This window comes from Gadus chalcogrammus, chromosome 23, assembly GCF_026213295.1.
Source record: "Gadus chalcogrammus isolate NIFS_2021 chromosome 23, NIFS_Gcha_1.0, whole genome shotgun sequence".
In the NCBI taxonomy this organism is placed as follows: Eukaryota; Metazoa; Chordata; class Actinopteri; order Gadiformes; family Gadidae; genus Gadus; species Gadus chalcogrammus.
Genome location: NC_079434.1, coordinates 12,951,109 through 12,971,232, shown reverse-complemented (window position 1 = coordinate 12,971,232; position 20,124 = coordinate 12,951,109). Strand labels below are relative to the sequence as shown.

The 20,124-nt window shown below is 40.0% G+C and overlaps 2 protein-coding genes across 3 annotated transcripts in view; both read left to right on the top strand.

The window, feature by feature from the left end:
* On the top strand, positions 1–7,919 carry LOC130377540 (agouti-signaling protein-like). The gene is made up of 3 exons (XM_056584699.1): positions 1–229; positions 6,850–6,923; positions 7,418–7,919. Exons 1-3 carry the CDS (start codon positions 97–99, stop codon positions 7,619–7,621), a joined length of 411 nt encoding a protein of 136 aa, XP_056440674.1. The 5' UTR covers positions 1–96; the 3' UTR covers positions 7,622–7,919.
* Positions 7,920–8,694: 775 nt separating this feature from the next.
* LOC130376834 (NEDD4-like E3 ubiquitin-protein ligase WWP1) overlaps positions 8,695–20,124 on the top strand; it is a 36,381-nt gene continuing 24,951 nt past the window's right edge. For both annotated transcript variants that reach the window (XM_056583732.1, XM_056583731.1), the window contains exons 1-4: positions 8,695–8,834; positions 16,050–16,106; positions 16,568–16,655; positions 16,834–16,969. In XM_056583732.1, the coding sequence (XP_056439707.1) occupies positions 16,589–16,655; positions 16,834–16,969 (203 nt within the window). In that variant the 5' untranslated portion in view covers positions 8,695–8,834; positions 16,050–16,106; positions 16,568–16,588. The remainder of the gene's footprint in view (positions 8,835–16,049; positions 16,107–16,567; positions 16,656–16,833; positions 16,970–20,124) is intronic.

Here is a 20,124-nt window from a genome sequence, read left to right as displayed (position 1 = left end):
CATCAATAATGAAGTGTTGAGCTCTCGCAAGGAGAGGACGTCTGTTTTTCCACGGACAACTTGCTGACAAACTTAGGATATAACTGTAGAGTCGGAATGAAGTTCTCGATATTTTTGTGTTTGTTGCTTCTCCAGCTGAAATGCTTAAATGCTAGACTTTTATCAAAAAGTGACGGCAAATTTATCCGCAGCAGATTAACGGGCCCCGGTAAATCTGCTCATAACTCAGGTGAGGATGCGTAGGCCATGTTTTCTTACAAGCTGTTCCTTCTCAGTGCAGTGCATATTGGATCATTTAAAGTGATTACAATAGTCTACTACTCTGTTCCAAAATCTGTTCTTTTTTTGTATTTGTGACATGGCTATAAACTTATTTTCTTGCTTCGATGTGCTTGAAAGCTGAAATGTAAAGAACAATTAGGACATTACTAAAAAGCTATTAATAGCTCTAGCAAATTAATAAAAGGTTAAATAATTAGTAATTCAAAATAATTAGTTTGAAAATAATATCCAAGGAATATTTGCGAATGAGTTTTACTTTCGTCTGTTAATCAGGTGTCAATACAAGTCGGTCTATCTGGAAATAGTGGTGATAGCATCCATTTATAGGGCTACTTTTTTATTTAGGATACGTCTATGTTGTTGATATTGACACTTTGAAGGCGTTTTAGGCGGCACCGTGCTACCAATATCAGAACCCTACCTCAACACACTTTATGTCTGTGTGAATGTTTATTTGTTACTGGAGCCATGTCACATAAACATTTCTGTAACCCTTGTGTAACAGACAAAGTATCATCTTATCTTATCTTATATATAGGCCTAATAAAAACATGCGATCGGACATATGAGTTGCTTTAGGCCTATTCTTTTTATTTTGTCTTTATAGCGATAGATAGTTTGGGTTGGAGGAGACGTGATTCGTGCAAATAAAATATTGTGCAAACAGCGCAATTTTTGGAATGTTGCATCGGATCTTGCTGGACGTGTTGGTGCTGTTTGTGACAGTGGAATTCTTACATGCAATACACTTTTATGAGCCTGTTAAAGTCGATTCAGATGAATAACTCCCCGACCATAGATGTCTATGTTCCATTTTAAGATTGACATGTTTATGGTTCCATACGTTATCAGCATGACATGCCCATTTAAGAAACTGTTTAAAGGTTTAACTGATTTAGTCCTTCGTAATTGTCTATCGAAGCGATTAGTTAAGAGGTTCGTCAAGATGGTAGCGATAAGCGAGGCTATAGAGCTTCCTTTTAAATAAGAAGGCGCTTTGAAGGACTGGATGGGTAAGTTGCAGGCTATAGGCCTACTGTTCTTACTATAAATTATAGACTATCATAATGGCTAGTTGTGAAATATGTACTGCAGGTTGAAATGTAAGTTCATTTATCATTTCATTATTTATTTTGGCTATTGTGATTTTGTATGAGGCAGAATAATCAAATAAAAAATCTTAAACTAAATATAAACTATTGAAATTATAACACAATAGCAATGACTTGCATACAAGTGGGGTTAAAAAAATAAATACTGTAACCAACAGATACACAGAACTCTTCGAAAAGATTAGTCCTAGAACCAGGGACATTCACAGACACAATGCACCTAGCCAATCAGCAAACCCCAGGACAACATTTCAGAAACGCCCCCTTTTGGCCAGAGCGCATCCCTAACAAAGTCGTACCACACAAGCCCCACCCATGGGATCAAAGTATTGTGCCGGGTTTCCCCATTACACTGCAGGGAAAGACAACCCATCAAATAATTAAAAAAAGCCCTAACATCTACTAACGTCTTCATAGCATCCAGCCACCAGAGAAGACAAAATATTAGAGAGGTTAAATATTAGTTTAAATATGAAAGGTATTATGCATAAGAAACTCTTCCTGAGTTTTTCCCAAACAAAATCAGCCCACAGTCTGTTTTTTTTGTTTTTTTCAGTCTGGGTTTTTGAAGGTCTCATTTTATAAGTTAAATCACATCCTGTTCATATAGTGGCCATTTAAAGGTATATATGTAAGGTTTAGGCATCAAAATATCAAAAACATCCTAGACCTACATTATATATTTTTATTTTTCTTGTGCACTTACAATATCCTAAATGTTTCCAATCATTTGTAAAGAGGAAAGATATCTTTCCTTTTTATTAGGGTAACGTCCTGGGCAATTTTTCGAGTTTTAACAGCGCCATCTGCCCTTTAACCCTTAGCATCCGAGAAATACGGGAAACACAGAGCGTGAGGATGGAAGTCGACAAACTAGATAGCTATTTAAAATGTGATTTTTTTTATTCTATTGCTCACTCGATTTGGTTCACGATTATTCAGTCCAGTTTGCTCTGACTTGCCGAGGCTGGGCATGTGAAGCATAAATATACCTGTGACTCAAAGGACCCAAGAAGATTATCTGACAGGAGGAGAGATAGTGCTCTCTTAGACAGGGAAGCACCCATTGGGCTACGCTATTCAAGTATAGTACTAACAGTTATCCTAGCATGCAGTATTTTTCTCACTAAGTTCATAAACCAAGACTATATTCTGTGCTTGTGTTCAATTTCACAGAGGCATGTTATGAAGGGTTGTCCGTTATTTCGTAAGTATCCCTTGCCTTAATTTTTGCCATCAATGTATTATCAGTTTTTGGAACATGCTCAATATGTGTAGTTACCAAACAGGAGGACAATCCTCCTCAACTTCTAGCAGGAGACCTTGAAAGCATCTTGAGGTCTGTTCTACCTAGCAGCCTCCACCACAGCCCCATCCACTGACTCACCATCAGATAGGCTAGGAATACTGAGTATAACTTATCCACTGTTTTCTAGAGCCTGGAGTTGAAGACCTTTCCATGTCAGAAAAAATAATCACTGGTCCTACATGAAATGTGATGTTTTATAAAGGGTATGTGGTGTTGGTTGTTTTAAATGAACACTAAGCTATACACTCCACTCCATTAGCATCCAGCAGAAGGTGAAGATATTAGTTTTGACGAGGACTATATCTATCAGAGACTGGAATAGCAGAGCTTTGAAATTTCTACTGTCTACTATAATAAATAGTGGTATGGCCCTGGTCTATATTTATCTGAGATGTCAAAACGTGGTTATTCCTACACATCTGAATGCAATGTCTTTGACCTCACAGGGGCCTGCTCTCCACAACAAGAGACAAGTGATAAGAGCTGAACTACAACCTCATTCCTTCGCACTCGAGCTGCACTTTATTACATTGTTTTCATTTTTCATGTAAATACATTCATTGCAAATATGAATGTATTGCAGTATGGAAATATAGAATATACATTTTTATAACAAGAATAGAATACCAGCCATACACTTCCAGGAAGATATTTCCAAAGAACATAACAGGAGTGATGTTGTTATAGTAATTATAATACTGCCGCCATGGACCAAGTGTGCTGGCCATGTGGGTTTGGGTCTGGGTATTGGTCATGTATCTCTCACACTATTCTGCTCACTCTTGTTGTGCCGCCTGCTGAGGCCGTCCCTCTTCCAGTTGCCACCGCTAGATGAGATCTCCAGGTCTCAACAGTTTACATTGATACATCCAATGAGATCGGTCTGCCTGTAACATATTGTACCTTGAGATGCAGAGAGGATATCATCAGCTGACAACATTTATTTGGCTACATTGAAAGAGCTGTCATGTGTTTTATGTAGTACTACTTGCATTCTTTGTTTGTGTCTCTATACATATGATGGTTTATTACAATGCTTTTCTGCTTATGCAATTAAAACAAAGGTTTGGTTTAAAAACATGAATCTGACTGGCAATGACTTCCAATGCAGGATAGTTATACATAATTAGCAAGTCAACCTGTTGCACCAGCTGTGCGTAATTTCAAATTTCTTAGATTTTCAATACAGTAAAAACGATCTTATTTAATGATGTGACATTTAAATATCGATCAAGCCTACTACGATGTGCTATGAACGCTGAAAACGCTATTTTAAGTATGATTGTTGTGACCATGGATAACATTGCTTGGCTAAACACATTCTGTTCAATCTTTTAATATTGTTCCACTGGACATAATTGAGGTCCAGAGAGCACTAAAACATCTGGCCCTGCTAAATCTGCAGGTCCTGACAAGCTTGAGCCATTATTTTTGAAGTGGGTTTAGACTTTATAGCAGAATCTCTGACCCATTTTTACATTTCTCAACAATAAGATTCCTAACATTTGGAAATCTGCCCTTGTCCTGCCTCTGTTTAAAGGAGGCGATCCTACAGTGTTAAACAATTACAGGCCAATTTTTTAACTATGTGTTAAGCTCAAGTCCTTAAAGTCTGTCAGTGACCAACTTAAAGAAGTTCTTGACATGAGTAATATTTTATCCGAACACCAATCAGGTTTTAGAAAATGACATGGCACAATTACTGCAGCCTTAAAAGTTGCTAACGATATTATTGAATCACTGTTTTTATTGATCTCTCCAAGACATTTGATATGGTTGACCGTGCCACCTTGGCAGATAGACTACACAAAATTGGTTTATCCAGGCAGGCCGTAAACTGGTTTTCAAATTATTTGTCAGTGCGAACCCAATGTGTCCAGTTTGCTGGGTCTTCGTCCTCCTTTCTTCCTCTTTTAAAGGGCGTGCCCCAGGGTTCCATACTAGGGCCACTGTTGTTCTCAATATATATAAACAATCTTTGTGACAAAATATCCAATGCTGCCTGTCATTTCTATACAAATGATACTGTTGTATATATGTTATCCCCTTCAATGGTAGAAACGTTTTATTTCCTGCAGTCTGCTTTTGATGTTTTACAGTCACAGCTGTCAGAATTTAAATTGGTTTTAAATATAGATAAAAATAAATTAATGTTTTTTTCAAATGGTAAAGAGCTACCAAATAAAATGCCAAAGCTTTTAACAACCCACAAGGTTGAAATTGAAAGGGTGAATTTGTACAAATACCTGTTATTTTTTTATTGATGAAAATAAATATTTTAAACTACATATTGAAAAACTTTAAAATAATCTTGCTTCAGAATGCAGGCCAGGAAACATTTGTTCACTGCAACCTTTCTACCATTGTTGGATAACGGTGACCTGCTATTTATGAACGCACCTGAACCGTACCTCAAAAAATTAGATGTTTGCGTAATCTAATTAACTAAAATTAGCAGGGTAATGCTAATTTGACTAACTAATCAGTTGTGGCTATATCATTACAATGAAATGACGTGTGATTAAATTTAACGTGAATAAATCTTTCATTGCATTACCTCGTCTGTGAAAATGAGTCCTGCTTGGTCAGCTTGATTTCCACTGGAAATGAGCCCATGCTACTAAACGACGTCATCAAACTAAGACTTTTGTTTGTTTGTTTTAAGAGAGAGCCACCTAGTGGCAGAAAATTGCAGATTGGGCCTTTAAAAGCGATTTATGCATTAAAAAACCTTCTCTTTATTCCCTTAAATATATGCATCATTCAAAATAGCCATATAAAAGTGTTATACATAAACGTAAAGTTCAGAATAAAAACAAGCGAGATCAACCTTTTAAACCAAAACAATCAAAAGAGCAAACCCTCTGCTCCCTCCCTTCGTTTCTCCACCAGTGCTCCATTCACACACCTTAGATTGACCAACAAAATGGATTCATCAATAAGGGAAGAGAAATTAGCAAGGAGCAGTCTAAAATCTAGATACAGACACAATCAACTCAAAACAGATATTCTCGCATTCTTTTAACAAACCACTCAATTGCTAGGGGTTAACGCCTTATTCCCGCTGTTAGGGTGTTCCAGAGCCTAGGGATCTCTGAAGGTGAATGCACAGATGCCTTAAGTTATAAGCCTTGACTTGCATGGATCTGCCAATAGGGCTGCATGTGAATATCAATGGTCACACCCTAGATACCTCATAAGAGTTTGGCATGTCTAGTGTGCTTTTAAAGTAATCTGTGAAATCTCAGGTTTGTGTCCTAATAGGGAGCCCTTCAAGCGGTGCCAGGGATTTGATGCTGTCTGTGATAAATTTACCTCGGATCAAGCATTCGTACTGTGTAATAGCAGAAGTTCTGGGGTTAGCCGGCCCACAGCCTGGGCCGAAGGGGGGGAGGTGACTGAGCCATTAGTCAAGTGACACTACTTAAAGAAGTACATCAGTTCTAGATTACTTCGGGATGGATAGTATATGCAACCCTTTTTTCATGGCTGGACTATATTGAGGTGTGACTGCTATTTTATGACTGTGTTTCAGGCGAATTTGATTCCTAACAAATTAATATGTTGTGATTTCAGTTGGCCTCTACTAGCAGGGATCGACAATTGTGATCCGTTAAAATGTATGGAATGGTCCTTTTAAAGGGCTTGTAAAGTGTGGGACAAGGCATAATCTTTAAGAAGTAATGATAATGATTCAGTGCCGGCACATCAGGCAAGCTACTTAATGCCCGTTGGCTGATTTATGCTCTTTTGAGTGCGTAGAAGAAGAGTCCATTCTACATTCCTTGCTCCTAAATTAGATTATACCTCCATTGGAATGTAATAGTGTCTAGTCCAACCTTTTTTTGCCTCTTTTGACCATCTACATTAAGATTTGTGAAACACCTACACTGTACTGTACACACATATTCGGCATGTCTGTTGAAAATGTATGCACACCTTTTTATCAGAGCATCTCGCACACACAAACACACACACACACACACACACTACAATTTGTATTTCAACAACCTTTATCTGGTTCCTATTTAAATAACTCCTGTGATATCAGCCTCTTCAGTTGGTTCTTCTGAAGTAAATTGATGATCTAACTCTAATGGACACTATAAAGACGCCTTGTTTTTTGTGTGTTTTGTGCCATAACAGATTTCCTCATCCAAGGCAAACAGAGGCCACTGTTTGCACGAAGAATGTACGAGCGGCAAAGAGTCTATGAGATGGTAAGGTGAAATTCTGTCTCAATCATTGCGCTCTTCGTCTTTCGTTCCAGACCTTCCTTCGTATCTCTCTCCAGCGCTCGCTCTCAGGTTGAAACATAACAGGCAGTGTCAGATATGAACCATTGAACCGTTTATTGGCAATAGAGCGCTAATATAAAAATATATACATCATTGTATAAACAAGAACATAGTTGGAATTCATTAATGTGCGATAGTCTGGGTTATCCATCTTAATATAGGTTGCCTTATCAGATTAGCTGCATTGGATTTTAAATATTACATGTCCTTCTTGGTACATCAGTGCAGCCTATGGCCATAACTTGACCTGCTAGTGTGGGGGATAAATCTGACACAGTTATGGAATATAACAATTGATAGGAAGGGGAATTCTCAAGGAATGACGTGCTCTCAGCCCCTCAGTCTTGAACTACAAGTCGACCCCAACCACAAGACATCCACAACCCCTTTGCCCTCCTGTTGTGCTTCCTTTACAGCGGCCCAGGGTGCGCCCGGCATACCCCAAAGGGCCGCCTCCTAAAGTGGCTAAGCTCCCCGATGCTCCAAGGTGCACCAAGGTTTCCGAAGGCTGCCTACCCAATTCCCGCTGCTGTGACCCGTGCGCAAGCTGCCAGTGTCGATTCTTTAACACCATCTGCTTCTGCCGCAAGACCAACTCGATGTGCGGAAAGAAGGCATAGAACGGAACATGAGGAAAGACACACATGCAACCGTACCACAAGAACAGATGTGATATAACTATAATAACAAATGCATGTCGATAATAGAGCATAGACCTATTTACTGAACAGAAGGAACCATTGCTGGTACAAAATGATCATTTTTGTCATCGTCTATAGCTGCTTTAGAGTTTGTAATCTATATGTATTCTCCAGTGTATATTTTCTTGTACAAATCCAAAAATGCCTATGACGTGAGTTTTTGGCTCCGTTATGGCTATTAAGCTATATTTTCTCAATTACAATAAACAATATGACTTGTCACCTGTCATTCCATGTTGTTTCTATAAACGTATGTTTATATGTTAGCATAATTTATGTAAATGTTTTTTCCAGGAGAATACTCAAATCAAATTTTAACAGATGGTGATAACAGTGATTTAATACAATCAGATGGTGGCGCAATTTAGTAATTTACCCCCATTGACATGGTCTTGGGTCAATTACTTGAAACTAATGTATAGATTATATAGAGTACATCTATTTGCCATTTTATAACTGATTCATATTTAATTAATGTTATTGGTGATATTGTTGCATGATTTAAAGCTCTGCATATAGTTCACCATCTGCAGCAGTCTTACATGAAGTGCACATTCAATTCAATACTGTGGATATGAGTAGGCCAGCAATCTGAAGCTGTTTAAACTTATGTGTGCATTTTTACATATAAAGTATATTACGCGTGTGTGTGTGTGTGTGTGTGTGTGTGTGTGTGTGTGTGTGTGTGTGTGTGTGTGTGTGTGTGTGTGTGTGTGTGTGTGTGTGTGTGTGTAGGCCTATATTATTCTATAACTTAAGTTTTCCTGTTTTCAGTAAGTCTACAAAAATAAAATACACTTTTCTTCTATTTATTGAAATTAAATGTATTTATTATGTATATATAAATATATATTTATTTATTTTTTATATATAAAATAATAAGTAAAATCACTTATTAAAATACCGACTTTTATATCTACAATGTCATTACACTTCATTATTTGGGGTAGCGCGCTGGATCAGATTTAGCCGTGGATGGTGTCTATTTTGTTTTTGCGGTACTGGGGCTTTATGGCCACTGATCGGAGCACTTCGTCGGGCCCAGAAAGCCAAAACGACTGGCATTTTACCAGCCAGCAAAAAGGAACCCCGGAGTAACTCGGAGTAACGGGAAGCAGGAGCGACTGACACGGTAATAAAACATACCTGGCTGACTACACTAACTCCTTACACCCGATCACAAAGACCCGAAGCCGTGTCGTTTCACAGATAGTTTCTTAACGGTCTATTTCCACTTTCAGCCAGCTGACTGCCCATCTTTGTGATGGCGGACATGGCTGCTAAGGAGCTAGCTAGATAGCTAACTAGCAAGCTACTGGGCCCTTCTGCAAGCAGCTGGCTAACGGCTAGTAAGAGTGGACCTAGGTGACTTAAGCTGTACTGCATGCTATCTAGGAGTCTCTCTAGCTATTCAGCAGGCCTATGCAACGTTTGCATTCTAGTGTAGCTGTTCTTCAGTCCTTAATGCATTTGGTCCGAGCATTTCAGGTTCATGGGACAGCTAGGGAGGCTAGCTAAATTACTTTGCCAACAAGACGTTAGCATTGTTTTTACCCCTTCGCCAGTCTTTTAGCTTGTTTCTATCTGGATTTGCTCGCATCGAATACTGTGATAACAAAAATCACCACATTAAAACTGAGTACCTTGTTAGTTAGAGCTATTCGAGCAGCTTTTAAATCCTGACGTCGCAAGCACTGTCAAAAACTAGAGGCAGTTTGAGCTAATGCAAGTTTGTCATCGGAGTTGGCTGCCGTGACATTAGTCGATACTGCCGTGGTTGAGGCATCAACAACAGGGCTCTAGGCATCAACCGCTCTGGACTGAAATCTCCCGAGACATTGGAACAAGTGCAAATGAAATCCCTTGTGTACTGAACTGTATGGCTAGTCCTTGCAATACAATCTGTACTGTATTGCAGGTAATGCGGGATACCTTGGTGCTCACACTAACGTTTAAGTTGAGTGTTGTGTGCAAGATGTCTATTCACTCACGAAGTTTTGGAGCATAGCACAAATGGAAAACAGGCCTGTGAAATGTATTACCTGCTCTATGAATTATACAGCACAAAACAGTATATTAAAGACGCTTAAAAATACTTCCGTTTATTGTTATGCTGCTGCTAAATGACAGCAAGCAGAACAGACGTACCGGACTTGCATCTCATGACTTGAATAATCGCAGTTCAATATTAAAATACTATAATGCAATGTTTGGCACACTTTGGGCTTTAAGTGTAAAGTTTGAAATCTTGTCCAACTTAGTTTCAAATTAACCGGAAACGATGATACTGTCATGCTGTCTCACCCCATCTGGAAATGAGAAGACATTCAAGACAGAGTCTAGCATTGAAGAAAAAAGGGTGGATGCTTAAATAATTAATGCCAAATAGACTTCCTCATACCAAGCAATGTTAGGCATTGTCATGCTGACTTTAAATATTCTGTTTTAATTGGCAAACGTGCGCATCTAATTGCGTTATTGTTTTTATATAGTTAAATTCGGTTATTTGTGTCCATGTAAATAGACTCAATAAGGTATGTTAACCAACTTTGTTTGTGTCTTCCCCTACATGAGCTTAAGCAAATTCACATGGGGAAATAGTAGCACAAAAACAGCGCCAGATCTGATCAATTAGGTCTTCCATAGACTTTTCCCTGTCATCAGAGTTACACTAACTTTGGCTTTTACAACATAATGTAATCGTGTCAGTGTCTCACTTCAAGGGAATGAATTAAAGTTTTCACTACACATTTAAATAATTCCAAATACTTAATAATAATAATAAATTAAATTTATATAGCGCTTAATATGGTACTCTAAGACGCTTTACATATTGGCCTATCAAAACTATGTAAGACAGACTAGGAATAAAAGAAAAACAGAGGTTAAACATGAAGAATAAGGTGGGAGTTAGGTGGGGAAGGCTAGTGTGAAAAGGTATGTTTTGAGGGCAGATTTGAAAGAAGAGGGTTGGAGAGACTGATGTGGGAGGGGAGTGAATTCCAAAGGGTGGGGGCAGCAACTGAGAAGGCCCGATCACCCCAAGTCCGTCGCTCAGTCCGTGGAACTTGTAGCCGGTTGGCAGAATTGGACCTGAGGAATCGGGAGGGGGCGTGGTGATGGAGGAGGTTGGCTAGGTAGGGGGGGGCTAGGCTGTTGAGGGCCTTGTAGGTGATGAGTAATATTTTGTAGTTGATTCTGTGTTTAATTGGAAGCCAATGGAGTTCACGGAGGACAGGTGTGATGTGTTCTCTGGAGCGGGTACCAGTGAGGAGGCGTGCAGCTGAGTTCTGGACATATTGACGTTTTTTGAGGACTTTGTCTTTGACTTTGACTTAGTCTCCAGAAGATTGTTGGTATAAAGAAAATATTTCATCAGAACCTTTCAAAAGTTATTACAATTTAAAAAATGTTGTATGACCCTATAATGACAAACCGCAAAAGACTCCATTATCACTCTTGTCTCCTGTAGCTGTTGTTGTCTGCTCTAGCAGGGCCGATAGGGTTTTACCACTCCAATCTGCAGAGCAGTACATGCCCTGCATGTATTGCAAAAGCTCTGTCAAATAAGACTTCCTCACACAACCATTCAGTCTGGTATTGTGCTCTGTCCTTGGTTGTATCCGGAAGATCAGTATTTATTTCGGTATGTCGGTGTTGATTTGGTAAACAATATACTGAGTGACTGAGTCTAGACAACCTGGTGCCTAAACCAAGCCAAAACATAAAAACACAAATCTTTTTACTTTTTTTTTTTTTATTGTATCGCCTGACCTCAGCAAAGCAATGTTTTCTATGAGCTGAACATTTATTAAAAACGATGAAGCTGAACATTTATGAAAAACCATAAAGCCTTATTCTACAATCAAGTCATTACTCCTTAAGGCCATGTTTACCTTCAAATTCAAAAGCCCCTCTTATAGCATTATGGTACTTATCCACTGGCAGGCTGTGTACGTGCTTAAGCTTTGTTTTGGTTTTTGCCACTGCCAATTAAGCCACTACATGCCAAAGTAACTGATTATTTATCTCCTGTCTACCTGGCCTGAATTGGCCCTCAATCTTGTTTTAGGGATCTTCTCTTTTGGTCTTACATATTCTTTACAAACGCCATCTCTTCCACTTTCTTTAATAAATTACACATTAATACAAAACTAAATTAACTTGAATTATCACACATACTCAAACTCGCACACTAACTGTGTATTGTTTTTGAACCTACTATTCATAGCTCTGTCTGGTGTTGCAAAACAACAGAGTGGACTTGGCTCTGGTCAGATTGTACCCACGCTACTGTGTGGAATGAGGAGACTTTCTGGGATTTAGTTATATACCTAAGGATAAAGATCTAGCAGTTTGATTGTGAGAAGCGTAAGATAAATGAGATGCGTCACTGGGTTACACTTGTGCATAAGTGTGTGCGTGTGTCACAAATCCTTCAATTACTCCCTCTTGTATTAAGAGGTAGTCTAAGGGAGACATAGGTTACTTATACTTACTGTTGCTATTTTTCCTTTCCTTTTTGCATTTGAAGAGAACACATCTGCCATCCATCTCTTTAGTGCGTTAGTATTGCTCTTTTGCATTTAAAACCCTGCAAATAGAGGAAGTAATCGCTACAAGATGGCCTTGTTATCTGGAAAGTGTGATTTAAATTGCCTGGCAGCATTGAGAGAGAGAATGTGTGTGTGTGTTTGTAAAAACGTAGTTCCCTAAATGTAAACTAGTAGAACAGATTAACTATCGTTAATCACATTATACAACTTGTTATTTATTATGTTTTTGGTCTTATCATTTGAGAGGGCTGTGACGTTTGAACCTCTTAGTGATGAGCAAAAATTGACCAGACCTATTGGTTGACATATCTAAAGTCTCAGAAGCAGTTTGAAAGGGCTGCCCGTTTTTGTTAGTCATTAGCCGGGGCGTTAAAAACATTGGCACAAACATTGAGTCCCAGTCTCTTGCACTTAGCCCTCTCCCCTTGCTTTCATGTACAGCTTCTCTGTGGGTAAGACCGCATCCAGCTTCTTCTCCCCTTTTAGCCGCACTTGCGAAAGCAAAGGATTTAAGGATGGCAAGGGGCAATGTCATTTTTTCACTTGGTCTGTTGTTCTGTCCAAGACAGAATCGTAGAGAAAACAGCCGTGATGAAGTGGTTTCCGTCAATGGTTTGGGATTCATGCGTTGGTTTGGCCAACCAAGGTTTTGTTGCCGAACTTTGAGTGCTGTGTCTACTTGGCTTGCTGGGGAATGGGGAATCTAGCCAGTTGGCCCTCTTTGGACATTTTATTCATAATGTTACATGGGAAATGTATCATTCAAATTCACTGTTTATTTTCTTTTTATTTCAATGATGGATGTAATATCATTATACTTCAGTGGTTCCAATACATTTCCAACAATTAGTTTTAAGTGCTCTGTCAAAGGGATGTAAAACATAACATTTTCACATCAGCTGGTGCCTGGTTCAGAAGTCAGAATGGGAAATATTAATCATTTTTTTTAGATGAGACTAAAAGGGGGACATTTTACGACATGCTTCACTGCAGTCTGCATGATCGTCTGTCATGACGTGATAACAATGAAGCCGCTTTTCTCTCAAACTCCCTAAAGAAAATATAAATATAATCATGCTGATAACTGATGCTTTTATGGCACCCTACTTTACCAACAGGCGTGAAGTTGAAAGGGCTATTACCCGCCATGTCCCAGTGTCTTCTCCAGGCGGAGTGTCCACCAGATGTATGATGACTACCTGTTAGGCTCCCAGTTGGAACAGTCCTCTAGATAGGCTGGTAGACTAGTCTCCCAGTTGCTACTGTCTAGATAGGCTGGTAGACTGAGCCCTTGGTCATTATCTATGTATATTAAGGTTTTGTTAATGATTAGTTCATGACTGAAGGCATGTATATGTCTTGTATATAAACGTTATCATATAGTGTTGCCAAAGCGTTGAACTGACTAGTATTTCTGGAGCCGGCTAGGGTGTGCAGTTTAATCAACAAGTCGATTTATGACGACGATCTGTAGTAAAAATAACCTTTTGATTTGTTGTTTTAAAATAAATCTCCAATTTAGTGTATCGTTTTCAGTTATTTTTTTGTAATCCGTTTTTGTTTTTATTGAGATAAACAAGGACGTCCTTAAAGAGAATGCAGACGAGGCAAACAAAACAATCCATTTGTTAATTAATGACCAGACTTGGTCAGCTGGCAACCCTCTGACACAGACATAAGCTTGAGTCGTTGAAGACTTGTCTTTGTCTATGCGGTAGCTGCAATTCATTCTTCACATTGTTTGGAGAATTTGGAGTTGATGAGACTTAGCTTCTACCCACAGGTTGTAAAGAAGAAGTTTTTAATGGGGTGCTGTCATATATACGAGTAGAATGCCTTGGGGAGGTAGACTTCATAGTGTTGTAACCACACATACCTAGGCCCTATCTGTCTGCAGTTTTCATTTTTAATATTATTTGAGTTCTCTTCACAGGTTACCGCAATTTTCATTATGTTACTAATCAAATTCTCATTCATCAATTTCATGAAGAAGATGCGTAACCATGGGAATAGCCTATGACGGAATTAACATGTGTTAAATATCCACATAAAGTGAAATGACGCTCCCATTGTGTTCTCAAGCACGGCAAGATGAAAACACACGTCAGCTGCTGCTGAAAACATTCTGGCTTGTTGGACTGTACTGTAAATATTCAAAGCGAGACCTCTCCACGGAAAATTATGTTATAGAACAGGCATTGTTTGGTTTATGTCTCCATATGCTGCTCCAGGCCAAGCTATCCATGTTGATAAATGGAAAAATCTAAAGGCAAATGAAAAATTTTCAGGCATTTATTTTGTTGGCAACACTAAACCGTATTGTACCAAACTGTGGTTTTGTGAACTGCTTCACCCCAACTGATCACACTCAATCCTATGTGCCTGTGCACATTTGCTCCACACGCACATGCATCAGCATTGTTTGCACACGCACGTCAGCATCGTGCACATCAGCACTGACTGTAAATGTTCAAGGGGAAAAACACTAGTACCTTGTTATTCACAAAACCTTACTTACGCAAGGCTAGTATTCAGATATTGTGAGGTATCAAAGTTTTGAGACGTCCACGTACCCGACATTTTGATTCAGATGTTCTAAATTATGAAGGATCCTCTTCATCATATAGAATGCTTTTTATCTCTTCTTGGTGCAAATTTGCAGGATTAGAAAGATGCTGCAGAATGCTGTATTCACTCTACAAAGAATTTTAACTTGCTGACAGTTTGTTCCGTCGTGTTGATGTCTGTCTGGTTGTATGTTTTTGTTTCTTTCCTCTGCAGATGACTTGTATTATGAGTAAGCCATCGGGGCTGTACCACGGAATTACTTCTTGTATAGGAGAATTAGTACACAAACGTTAAATATAAATGTAATTATATTAGGACTGGGCGATATGACGATATCATACCGTGGACGATATGAAAGTGTCTACCGGGAGAGTTTTGGCCATATCGTTTATACCGAGAGAGAAAAAAAATCTCATTTGTATTGAAGAAACAGTTCTATTTTTACCACCGGCTATGTATACAATGTGTATAATTAGTATTTAAAATATTTGTGTGATGCTGTGATTTTTATTTTATATTACACTGCACTGACTGACAGCCAGGCAGGTGTGAAGCACACCTTTAAAATGTTTTTTTATTTGTATTCAAAAAACAGTTCAATGTTTACAAGATGTTTGCACTATATGACACTGCAGTTAATGACAGATTGTTCGCTACTTACTCCTTTGTAAGCATGGAAATTCAAGTTCAAAATAAAAGAAAAAACTGATCAAATGTGAAGTATGGTTATTTTAAGCCATTTATTATTTTAATTTACTTCAAAAATACCATATCGTGATATATATCCATATCGTGATATAATATTACTCATATCGTGATATAAGATTTTGTCCATATCGCCCAGCCCTAAATTATATCATAGAAAGCTGTCAATAGCCAAAATATGTTGTATTTGAACTAACTTGTCACTGTTAGCAATATGAGCAAGTATACAATAGGAAGTATAAAAGTGGGGTACAGTGATACAGTAGTTTGTTCTCTTGTAGAACATGTGGTCATCGCCGACTCTATTTAGCTGCGAAGGGAGGAAACATGTTTGATTTTGCACAGTTGGCAATTACAACATGCTTAAAAGGGTTGTAAAAATGCTAACCAGCAGAATGCAAAAGTGGACCAGGCTTTGTAGTCGACGAGGACAACTTGTAAGAGGCTGCCGACAATGAGTCATTGCACTGTTGTTACCAGCTCAGCTGATTCTGGCACTTCCTGTTTCTTGTTTGCAGCGGAACCATGGGACACGGAGTGGGCTGAACCAGACAGCCCAGCCACGCACACCAGACGTAGGTAGCCGCGACCTGCGACCTGCGACTCTCAGGTGTAGCAGGAGGGCGACTGAGCCGTAAAGTAGCCCACAGTGTCTGGGTTTGGCTTTAACTTTGTTTTATCTTCTGCCCCTATCGCTATGAGAGACAGGGGTATGCTTTGTCTGCATATATTTTGATCCATGGAACAAAAAAATGTCTTCTAGCATTATTCAGTGTAACACTCACACTCCCAGCCCAGTATTAGTTTATCCAAAAACGGTAGGACCCTTGGCTATTCTATTCTATTATGATTAGTACCAGAGCTGAATAGGAAATCATCATGTTCATGTTTGTCCTTCTCATGCATTGAAAAATAATACACTTTATGATTATCCCCATTAATTATGATATTTCATGGACTATAAACGCAATAACCTGTTAACTAGACAAGATTTGTAAAGTGCAGCCCTAACCAGCTACTGTGTCTGCTCCTGAAGTCTCTCACTGAGGTCTGTGACATGGCCACGGCCTCCAGGGCGGAGTCCAGCCATAACCATGGAGAATCTTCACAACTTCATGCCATCAGTGAGTCTGCTTACATTCAGTCTCGGAGATGAGAGACCATGTCACTACGAAGACAAGTGCCCTCGAAAACCTACACATCGTTTCACATCAGTGATTCTTCTCCAAAATGACACAATAAGTAAATGAAATATAGGATTCGACCATGGGGATCTGACGGGTCCTTCTTGTCCCCTGCCAGTTTCTTGTGCCAAGCTCCGGAGGAAGAAGAGCCTGTTCGGGTCCATCTACGTGGAGGTGACAGCGGACGGGGAGACGCGGCGCACGGCAAAGACCCACAGCTCCTCCAACCCTAAGTGGGACGAGAGACTCGCACTGTAAGACCCAACGGCTCTGGTCGTCTGTCTGACGTCTGTCTGTCTGTCTGTCTGTCTGTCTGTCTGTCTGTCTGTGCTCTCTGACTAATTGTGTTTCTATCATTTGGCCAGTCAGACTCACACCCAACGGCTCTGGTGATCTGTCTGTCTGTCTGTCTGTCTGTCTGTCTGTCTGTCTGTCTGCTTGTGTTTCTATCATTCGGCCTGTCGGGTCCATCATCATGCCCGCATTCACACAGTGAAGCCTTTGTCCTTGGTCTTAAAGGGCTTCAGGGGTCCCAGATCAGGCAGCCCCCCCCCCCCCCAGTAGGGCACTGACCATAAAGCTAGACACCAGTGATGGAAGAATGAGTAGAAACCTTGAGATGGAAGACAGACAGAGATCCGTCTCTTTCTTTCCAGTCTACTCTTTGTGGTTGTTATGTGTCTGTTCTTGACCACATGTGCTCATCAGTGTGTTTTGCGAGCTAGGGCCTAACGTAATGCACCCCAGGAACCTTTACAGTGCTGGTGGGGGTTGTGGTGGTGGTTGCACTCAGTTGTAGTTCATAAATCCCTGGAGACCACAGCAATGTGGACACGGCACCAATGCGACGAAAGGAAGTCCATGTCAACCAATGAAACGGCTGGAATTCTCCCCACAGCCCTCCCCCTTTCAGGGCAACAGCAGATCTCTGCCTCACTATGCAACCCTCAGGGCTGTGCTTCTAGAGAGACTTGGCTTTGCATTTTAAACATGAGGATTCTACCAAAAATGTCATCCACATTGATTTGGCAGGGCTCTAAAGTGCGACCAATTTGGTCGCACATGCGACCTAATTTCTCAATGGTGCGACTAAAAAAAATCGGAGGTCGCACCGGTGCAACCAGCCGTTCAAAAAGAAAAAACCTCTGCGACTCTGAAAGGACCATATCATGGTCTAAACCAATCAGAGATAATGAAGAGCGGGACCCCCCTCTGATTGGCTGTGGTCCAGATATTCCTGTTTATTCAACTTCATTTAAGAATACTCGTCAGAATTTTACGATTTTCACAGGCTGCAATATTGCATCTGTCAGTTGTCAAATTTGCTGAACAAAATGTTAAACTTCAATAATTGTTCATAGTCAACTTATATCGTGCATTTATTTAAGCTCTCAACAGCATAACCATACAGCTTCGCCACATCGGCGGGAAACACGGCACACGCAAAGTAGGCTACATCCATGGAATCAGCCGTTCAAAACCAGTCTGCATGAATCGTATGACAATTGGATGGCAGGGGATGCGGACAAGGTATACACCGCAGGGGAGAACATGAGAGCCCCAGCTCGCCGCATAGTAGCCTGGGTGCTTTAAGCATGGAATAAGCTGGATACGGAGTGGGTGAAAAACGATGTGTGTGTGTGTGTGTGTGTTTGTGTGTCACTCTGTTCGAGCCTGCATGAGAGTTCAATGTTGTCATTAGCTGTGTTACGTCTTTCTGACCAATCGCAGTTCAAGGCCGACCTGGGCTGTACCACTTCGGGAGGGGGCGCTCAGTTACTCCCCTCTAGACAAAACCGAATTGGTTGCGACGTTGACCCGGCGCCGCCCGAAACGTTAACGGGCCACGGGGAATTCTCCCAACTCTCCCGATTACCACTCTGCGTGTGCGTGCGTGCGTGCCTGTGTGTGTGTGTGCAGGCTTATTCAATTGCCTGGTAAACATATAGGCCTACGGTAATATTCATACTGGTTTAAATAATGCATTTGATAGTAGGCTATTTCCCATCGTTGCTGAGCAAGAGTTTTGTTCGAAAGTTCAGTGATAGAAAACAAATAATAGCCCGGGCTATTGCCAAAGATCAAGAAGGCCAAACTACATGAGTTGGCCATCAGAGGGGCATGTGACTGCAATTGAGGATAGTCCATAAGACCTGGAGCCATGAGATGTTCAGTTTGAAGTTTCAGTTTAAAACACTTGCACTTTTAATTTAGATTTTCTTTTTATTTCATTTATCTTCAGATGTTTAAAGTTTAAATTGCAGCTCAGTAAAGCACTTACAGCACCAAAATGTTTCAGTGAAATTACCTTTCTTGTGCAAATATTCAAATAAAGGACATTATGTTGACCAGATTCTTAGTTCATCATTTACAAGTCAATAGTGCCTATATGGACAGCTATTTATAAAACGTGAACCTGTGAAACTGCAGTGTTGAATGCGATATGGTCGACAATTTGGGTGCACCTAACTTTTGTGCTGGTGCACCTAAGAAAAAAAGTTAGGCGCACCAGTGCAACCAGTGAAAAATGTTAGTTTAGAGCCCTGTTTGGTAAGGGAAGGGAGGCTATCTTATTGGCTATGCTTGATTCCAGGCATGTTTAAATGCCACTGCTAATTTGATGAATGAAACTTCATTAATTATACACGATTAAGCGAACCAGCGGACACACATGTCACATAGGCCAGGAGGCTGCAGCCCTTGGATGTTGTGTCACCGGTGTCCTCCCCTCGAATCATAATGGAACATTTACGTTTTTGTTGTTTTTTCTGCTGTAGGGGTGTGACGATATTTCGTGCTGCAAAATATCAAGATATTAAAACGTGACGAAATGCGTAGGTGAGACGAAAAAGTGGTTTGCAATATAAATTACCTTTTTCTGACTTTTTTTATGGACATAAATTTGCTCTAATCGCACCCCCTCTCCGCTTGAACACGCTTTCTCTTATTTCTTCTGTGCTTTCTAGGGTAACATCATGCATACATGTATGAATTTTAAACTATTACGTATTTTAGTGCATTCGTAGTTCATTATCGTGACTGGGAAATCGTACGTTGTGGGTCGCCTATAAAATGAAACATCGCTTTTTGTGACGTTGCTCATCTTGTGATGATATGATATAAACACTGCTATAAACTATAAACCCTCCTTTCGTCAGAAGAAGAAATCGAACATATTGCTTTCTGCGATAAATATCTCATCTTGTGACGATATGATGTAAACACTGCTATAAAGCGGAAGGGGCTGCGATTTCAGACGGGGATTCCATTTTCAACACCCTGGTGTCAGGCTCGGACGTCGCACTCGTCCAGTGGTGTAACTCTCTGGCCAATCAGTGGTCAATTAACACATCTTGTTTACAATTTCATAAGAAATGGAAATATAGAGCAAATGGCGTTGTTTTGTGTC

Excerpts from the sequence above, each read along its gene's own strand:
- LOC130377540 (XM_056584699.1), top strand. The coding sequence starts at position 97 with ATGAAGTTCTCGATATTTTTGTGTTTGTTGCTTCTCCAGCTGAAATGC. Across the intron at positions 230-6,849 it reads TAAATCTGCTCATAACTCAG|ATTTCCTCATCCAAGGCAAA; the intron begins GTGAGGATGCGT and ends GTGCCATAACAG. Across the intron at positions 6,924-7,417 it reads GGCAAAGAGTCTATGAGATG|CGGCCCAGGGTGCGCCCGGC; the intron begins GTAAGGTGAAAT and ends CTTCCTTTACAG.